We start from the raw sequence: 9186 nt of genomic DNA on the forward strand, positions 1-9186 counted from the left end.
ACATTTTGGTTTACTATAACATTTAGTCCTTTCAATTGATAACTTTTTTATATTAATCCCTTAACTTTTTTCATATTAGTATTGGAGCTTGGCAGATTTTTCCAGTTTGATCCTTAAAGTCAGACTCCATTAAGATGCATGATGTGTCACAAATCATCCCTAAATATTATCGAATTTAAAAAATATAACGACTAAGAATAATTCAATAACATATATGAATTAAATCTATAATTTTACGTATAGCACATGGCTAATACCAAAATTGCTATCGTTCAGGTTACCACTAAAAATTTAAACAATGCAAGAACTAAAATTAACCAAAATAAAATACAAAGACTAATCCACAACTTTTGCATAACATAAGGACTAAAAATCAAATTTGACCAAACAATAACTTATAAACATAAAGTAAAATAAAATTTTATTTTTCCTTATTTCAAATAGGGGTAGGGGGGGGTCTTTGCTTTATATATATTAAAGGGTTGCCCTCATTTTCTCTTCACTTTCACTTTTGCTTTTGCATGCCTTTGAGTTTATCATTACCAAACACAACCCCATATCTCCTCCTCCTCTTCCTCCTCCTCCTCCTCCTCTTCTTCTTCTTCTGCTACTACAGTTCTTAGTTCAAAGAACCCCCCAAAGACAAGTTAGAATTCTTCTAGCAGTGTGTTGGGTTTTGTTTTTTGTTTTTTTTTTCTCAGTTTCACTTTCTTTTTTGTTGCATGGATGGATCCTTCAAGCAGACAGTACCAGGTACATATATATATATATGTATATATATACATATAAAAAAGTTTTTGTTTTAATTTCAAGTTCATGTTTTTTTGGGGGGTCATGGTTCTTTTGATTCGATTTTAGATTGGAACATGTTTTAGTCTTTGTTTTTTTTTTCTTTAATAAATTTAAGTTTTAGTTTGAATGTTCTGATTAGCTTCATTTGGGTTTTAATTGATTAATTTTTTTAAAAACCCTTTTTTTGTTAGCGAATTATAGAGAATAATCCTCAAAATTTCTCCTTTGATGACCCCACCAATGACACCAAAATCCCATCATTTTTATCTATCATCCAATATCACAAAACATGCATTAAATGAGTCAAAATATCAAAATGTGCTTTTAAGCCCTTGAAATTTTCATAATTTTAAATTTTAGTCCTTTTACTTCTATTCTAAGGATTCAGTCCCTATATTTTTCGAGTTCAAGAATATAAGCTAAATTGTTAGTATAAATTTTTTATAAAGAATTTTTGTTCCACGACTATCAAATAATTTTTTTATTAATTTCAGAATGGAACAAAATAATTTTAATAATGTTAATAATAAAAGAAAAATAAAGGATTATATTAGAGATCTAAATAAAATGAGTTTAAATCTTGTCATCCTCGTTTCTCGTAAAAAAAAAAAATTGGACTAAGATTATATTTTGTAGGAGATGCCTAATCCTACGTTGGGAAACATGATGGTTTGCAACAAAGGAAATGAACAACAAGAGAGGAAACCAAGGCCACAACCAGAACAAGCATTAAAATGCCCAAGATGTGATTCAACCAACACCAAGTTTTGTTATTACAACAATTATAGCCTTTCACAACCAAGGTATTTTTGCAAGTCATGTAGGAGATATTGGACCAAAGGTGGCACATTGAGGAATGTCCCAGTGGGTGGAGGGTGTAGGAAAAACAGAAGATCATCATCATCATCATCATCATCATCATCAAAAAGGAGTCAAGATCAACTATTGATGCCATCCAATACCAACCTCCCACCAATTGACACTAGTGAACTCTCCTTAGCCATTGCTAGGCTCCAAAAGCAAGCCAATGTTCACTTAGGGTTCGACGAAAATGAACTCCCCGTTCTCGGAAACCCTAACAGCTTCGGCCTTCTCGGTAACCAGAACCATTTCCAGGGTTTTTATAATTATGGGTTCGAAAACAGCGGTGGGGAAACGATGATGTTACCGTACAACAATGACGAAGAAATCATCAGTGATGCAATGATAAGGACGGCATCGAATGGTATGGTCGCGGCGATGAAACAAGAGGTTGTCAGTGATGGTAACAAAAGTGATGAGAATCAAAATCAATGGGGTCTCCAATGGCAATTCAATGGTGACCATGGAAATAATTATTATAACATGGTTGATTTTGACTCGGTGAGAGAAAATTGGAGTGGACTCAGTTCAACTTGGCATGGACTTCTTAATAGTCCTTTAATGTAGAACAATGGGAGTGAACAAGTGTTAGAACGTTTGGGTTAATTACAAGAATGGTCCTTAGTATTTTCCTTTTGTTTTTTTTATTTCTCCCTATTATTGGTTGATAAGACTAATGATATTTTGCATGAATTTTGGAGCTATTTTTAAAAGAAGAGATATTTGGGGGGGGGGGGGGAGGGGTCTAATTCTGTAATTTTCTTATAGTTGGGTATTGAAAGCTGTTGTTGTTTCCTAGATATTATATTATATCACCATTGCTTCTTGGTCACTTTCATGTTGATTCGAGGAATATAACAGCATGTTGTTTATTTGATTATGACCCGAAATTAAAAACTCGATTTGCTTAATCTTCACATAAACTTGATTTAATCGATTTGAATTGAAAAATAAAAGAAAATCGAATCAAATTCAAACACAATGGTCGTAATTCGAAACAACAAAAAAATCTTAATAATTTAAGATGAACTAAATTTGAAATGATTAAAATCCGAAATGACTCAACCCTGTAATGTTCTAATCCAAAAAAACTTGAGCCTTAGACTAGAATGGACCAAACCATAAATAACATAAACTCAAAATTGAACCAAAAATTTTAAAACCCAAACTGATATGACAAGATAAAAATCTAATTGAATGATTGAAATTGGAAGAGAGAAATTATAGGGAAAAAAAGAATTCGTACCAAAAACACAATCACAAATCCTTTCTCTTAACAGCAACGCAATTAGCGCGATTCAAACTCAGGCCATATCTGGGACGGTGAACAAATCATTTAATATAATTGAATTTAGCTTTAACAAATATGTCTTAGACTGGCCCAAAATAATGAAAGAAATTATTCATGGACTTCCTCAATTTGGGCTCACCAATGGCACACTTAATATATGTGAAAATATATGAAAAAAATTTGGTTAAAGTACCTAGGAGGTCCCTATATGATAGGGGTTAGATCAAATTAGTTCATCTATTATTAAATGGATCAATTTAGCTCCTATACTGTTAAAAGAATCAAAAAGTAATAGGATTAACATTTTGTTTAAAAATATCTTAAAATTATTATTTTTCATTTGCATTTCAATTCCAAACAAAAGATTTTATTTATAAAACTATAAAACTTTAAAAATATTAACTCATTAAACAATAAATGATATATTTTAAACAATAAATGTTACCTCTATTCTAATTTGACTTTATTTGATCATTTTAATAGTAGAGGGACTAATTTAATCTAATCTCTATAATTTAAGGACCTTTCAAATACTTTCACGAAAAAATTAAGAAAACATGAATAAGAAAAAAATTATTGAGTGGTGCCTGAGAGGCACCTCTATTATAGGGACATGGTCAAATTAATCCTCTACTTTTAAATGGATCAATTTAATCCTTATATTTTTAAAAAGAAACAAATAAGGCAAAATTAGAATATAGTTAACATTTACCGTTTGAAAAATATGATCTACGGTTTAATAGAATTAATATTTTAAATTTTTTATGGTTCAATTAACAAATAAAATTGGCTTTTAAAACTATACACAATTTCCTACTTGGATCATTTTTCAACTATTGACTAAAAAATTATTATTGAAATTGGACCAGATTAATCTATTGAGCTAATTGTATCGAGAATTTGTGACCTAATTGATATGATACACTAAATGAAATAATTCAGAAAATCGATTTAATTGATAAAAATTGAATTTTCAAGAATTTTAAAAGTTTAAGAGTCATTGTTGTAAACCATTAGGGTTAGAAAAAATAGGATTTTATGTTACTTAATTGTAGCAATTAACAAATAGTAATCTAATACACATAACACGCATGTATAATAAACAATTAATTTTACAATTGTAATCAGAGCACCAATTAATTTTTATATGAAGTTTTAATAAATATATTTATTACATAATTTTTTCACTTATATCGTAAGCGTGTAAAAATTTTAATATATATTTAAATCCACTAAGTCATTCCATCTAATACAAGGGGAGTTTCACTTGATAGAGACTTGGTTGATTGTAGTTGAGGAGGGTTGACTCTTTCAAGAGAAGTCGTCAAAGTATCAATCGTCAGGCAACTAACTAGATCCACAAAATCAAGGGTATTGTATGTTGGAAAAAAATCTGATTCGAAAACGGTTTTCTTGCATAGCGGAAAATTATAATTTTGAAAATCAAGCCGGTTTATGATATTTATAGCAATAAACCCTTTACTGTAATTACACCTGTATTTTCGGCTCGACGGATCCTTGTCGTTCCTGACATTCAACCGAATGGTCTTCTTTGTTATTCTTGTACCACCAATTGCTTCAAGTGTGGGCTCAAATGGATTCAAATTAAACACTAATTCGAATCAAATATACTAGGGTTTGTCGTCCCATATATTTAGTATGAGGGGATTTTGGGCTTCTCTCATATCGGATCCAATTATAAGTATTTCTTAGACTTTTAACCCAGTACTTTATAATTAAATCCAACCCAATACTTATTTTTCTATTTTCCAAAATAAACATCATAAATTAATTTAAATAAATTAATAAATTTTCCAATTAAATAATTTACTCAACTCGATTCTAGTTCTGTTAAAATCATTGCAACTTTACCGTAAAAGAATCTATGAGAAAATATATTTAATATTTCTATATTCAATGGATTCATAATGACCAATTAATTTAATTATATTTTGAACTTCAATTATTTAATTAAATAATAAATCAGAAATCCATAAATTAAATTTTCAGGTCATTTCCATTTAGAGAAAATCACATTCATTTCCGAATGTTTTTAATTTCTCTAACTTTACCATTTCTATCTATTTATGTTCATTTGATTCAATATACAATTTATTTTCGGTTTCAACGAGCTAACGGATGGACCAATTGAACATATGTGATTAGAGCTCAAATGATTTATAACTAAATTCCAACTTTTCGCCTATTAGTTATAAACTCATTTAATCACGAAGTCATTCCACTATAGCATTATAAATGAGCTCTCCCTAATAACATATCATTACAAAAGCAACTCGATCAGTGCTCATCCAATTACCTTGTCATAAGTGTGTTGCCCTCATAAGATACCTTTAATCTCTTTGGGATAAATTCATTCTCCCAAGATGATCCTATTTTATCTTATGATAACCATTACATCTTCTTTCATGAAAAGTCAATTACTATTAAATAGTAATTTGGTTATTCATCATAAAGATGAACGATCTGTAACCACGTTTACTTTTCATCTACCATGTAATGCCAATGAGAGGATATCATTTACTTATATCTCTGGCTATGAATTTTACTATTGTGATTGATGCTACATACCATAGAAGTCATATACCCAACGCACTAGCTTTCGGTTCTTTATCTATTTGAGCTCAGGATTTTACTTACATTAAAATAAACGAGTCATGCATACATAGTTCGTCATCCACTTAGGATTAAGGTGTGCCACACTCTGAACGTCATAAGTAAATAAATCTATAAATAGATTCAAAATTTATTCTTTTTGGGTCTAGTCTGATGTACTGCCAATCTAGTTAGTTGCATCTATATTTCTATCTTTTGGGAGTTATCCGTTCCGATGCCCAAGACAAGACATCTCCCTAATTGGACTTGATAACGACATATTTGTAACACCCCAAATCTGGCCTAGACATTATGGCCGAATCTACAGATGTCACAAAGAAGGGTTTGAAAATAGAGTTGTTTCGATAAAGCCTTGTAACCCTTATTCATTAAAACTGTTATTGAAAACGTCCGTTAAGCAATTCATTGTCAAAACATAATTTATGGCGAAAGTCTTAGAAATCGTTATATTTAATAATCTCAATTGTAATAAATTTTTTTAAAAAACTGTTATTTTATAGTAAAACCATGTTTTTGAAGTCGATCACCGCTAATAAAAAGTCAACTCAAAATCTAAATCCCAAAATAAATTCAAACAGTCCGGAGAGTTCATAATTTACAAAACTCCCAGAAAACAATTATTAATTAAATAAATAAATATCAAAATTTTAAGCAGTACGAACTCGTGGTCACCGCAAGGCTTCGTCACACCAATCCGCCTAAGTCTGTGGATTATGTGAACAGAACATACAAAGTATGTGAGTTTTCGTAAACTCAATGTGTAACCCAACAGACGTTAGACATGCAACTCATACAGATATCACATATACAGTCAGATTCGGACCTAAGTCCTTTACAGATACAGATGACAGAATCAAATATGCAGAAGAGATATACAAAATCCTACCCGCATCCTCTACACACCAACTCCGACCATCACAACACACCATGTAGGGTTAAAAACACTCACCCATCCCTACACACCATATCGTGCTGCTACGACACATATCCGATAAAGTGCAGCCAAACTGCCAGAATATATGCGATGAACGCCATACAGAACACTTCCTTCACATATGTAAAACCCACCCCAGTCACAGATACATATATGCAAATTAGAGGTGCTCATGGGTCGGGCGCCCCGGCCCGGCCCGACTGCCCGCCCGAAATATGGGAAGGTTTGGGTAAAAATATAGGCTCGAAATATGGGCTTGGGCAAAAAATGAGGCCCGATTAAAAAGCGGGCAGGCCTCAAGCACCACTTTTTGGCCTGCCCTTACCGAATATAATAAATATTTTATTTTTAAAATTTTTTAATTTTAAAATACTTTTAAAATACTTTTTTAAATTTTTTAATTTTAAAATATTTTAAAATACTTTTAATTTTTTAATTTTAAAATATTTTTAAAATACTTTTTAAAATTTTTGTTTTAATTTTAAAATAAATTTTTGTATTTATTTAAAAACGGGCAGGCCCAGGGCTTATGATTTTTTTCCTGGTGAGCACAGGCAAAATTCTAGGCCCATATTTGGGCAGGCAGGCCGAGCCTAGGACACTGGTCGAAATTTTTTCGGGCCCAGGCAACCCTACCATGAGCACCTCTAATGCAAATACAGTAATTCCATGCATAACATGTTTATATACGAATTTCATATATATAATTAACAGATCAATCGAACATACATAACAGTGTCCAACTCAAAGAAGAATAACAGAACACATAATTTTAGGGTTTGGTTAGCCCTTATTGACCCTACGGTAGGCCTACAGTCGATCAAAATGACCCATGCGACCCTAGGGAAAATTTCAGAATTATGGGCCCACATGCCCAACTTGGCCTAGCTCGTGTGGCCCACACCACCATACCCACACCACCATACTGCCGTGTCTTGCGCACGGCCATACCTTCGTCGATCACTCGACCAGGCACATGCCCGTGTGGCATCGATAGATTGGTTTTTCAGCTATTTTTGAAGCTCGATTTTCTGCGTTTCGGGTACACACCTGGTACAGTTTTGAGGCGAAAACAATCTCGAGCCTTCTGAAACCTAAAAAAGAGTACCCAACATCGATTTAGTAGATTGATTAACGAATTCGAAACAAAAATCAACACAAAACCGACTTACCACTGATGACAAACCACCTCTAACGCGTACTAAACCGTACTCCACAATCAAACCAAAAGGAGAACTCGACAATTCCCTACTCCACAATCAAACCAAAAGGAGAACTCGACAATTCCAACAGCACGATTGAACAATGGATTCACGAGTCGAATCGAAAGAGAACCGAAATAAAGGGTTGCAGAGAAGGAGAAAAGAAACGTCAGAAAGGGGGAAAACAGAAGAAATTTGACATCATATTTTTTTAGAGGAGAGAGAAAAATTTTAGCAAAAAAATAGAAATAAAATAAAAAAATAAAAGATAACCCCCAAATCCCTTATTTTTCTCCCACTAACCCACAAACTCATAACTCCTCCAGAATTTAAGCTTTACGGAAACTTTATTAGACAATCGAGCAAAAATTAACATCCATGCTTGTGTAAAGATTCAAACACAAGACCTCTAACACACTAACTCCCATACCACTCAAACTAGCAAACTCATTTTGATATAGATTAACAGACAATTTTCTATAAGCTTCCTCAACAAGGGTAAGGCTTGGATCAAAAATAACAAAATTGCCAAAGTGAGAATTGAACCCAAGACCTCACACACATACCTAAAACACTTAATTACTGAAGTAGATACACATTTATATTAAATACTTATAGAAACAAAAAAAATTTATTCAGGGCGTTACAATATTAATCTTTCAATCAGTTTGCTCATTTTTTATTAGATTAAGGACATGTTTAGATTCGTCTACAATATAAGTTGTCTTTTCGTATTACGATTCGACCATGTAATACCGCTTAGTATTAGTTAAACTTTAGACAATTAATGAGCTAATATTTGCTTTATATGCAAAAACACGCGAGGACAATATACAAAGAGTATTAATGTAATTCGTGAATAATATTATTAATCAATCTATTCGAAAAAAGTACAAGTGTACATAGATGAAAATACTATACTTAGGGCACCAAATTCAACATTGTACCCGTATTAAGATTTTATCCCCAGCTTCTGTGAAGAGTTGTGCATGTTTCACGTAGCTCAGGTGACACGATGCTTGCAAGTATGTTGCCTTAAGCCTAAGTTAGTGGCTCAAATCCCCTTGCACGCATTCTCCATAATTAATATTACGCACAATACTAACACCTCTTTCGTGAACTTTTAGGGGTCATCTCTTCTCCAATAGAGGCGTCCTCCTCTATGAATCGTACACAGCTTTCCACAGAGACTAAAGACAAACCCCCAACATGAGGGCAATACCTTCAGTTGTTGAACCCGACGGATAACACTTTAAATACTTATCCTAAATGAGTCGAGCCCCTCAACAATTCCTTTCACATAAAGTTTGATGCTTATTCATATGTCATCATGAAATTCACTCACAATTCACAAAAATTATAAGAAAACTAAAGTCATAATTAAGTTGATTTTTCTTATAAAGAATAGCCCATGGGAGAATTAAACCAAAAAAGAAAGACCAATGGGAAATTATTTTGACCATGTATTAAAA

At 32.3% G+C, this 9186-nt stretch overlaps 1 protein-coding gene across 1 annotated transcript; it reads left to right on the forward strand.

Moving 5' to 3' along the window:
- Positions 1-497: 497 nt before the first annotated feature.
- Positions 498-2357, forward strand: LOC105790048 (dof zinc finger protein DOF2.1). The gene is made up of 2 exons (XM_012617443.2): positions 498-753; positions 1429-2357. Exons 1-2 carry the CDS (start codon positions 727-729, stop codon positions 2218-2220), a joined length of 819 nt encoding a protein of 272 aa, XP_012472897.1. The 5' UTR covers positions 498-726; the 3' UTR covers positions 2221-2357.
- The last annotated feature ends 6829 nt before the right edge of the window (positions 2358-9186 follow it).

The sequence above is a fragment of the Gossypium raimondii genome, chromosome 8 (assembly GCF_025698545.1).
Source record: "Gossypium raimondii isolate GPD5lz chromosome 8, ASM2569854v1, whole genome shotgun sequence".
Classification (NCBI taxonomy): Eukaryota; Viridiplantae; Streptophyta; class Magnoliopsida; order Malvales; family Malvaceae; genus Gossypium; species Gossypium raimondii.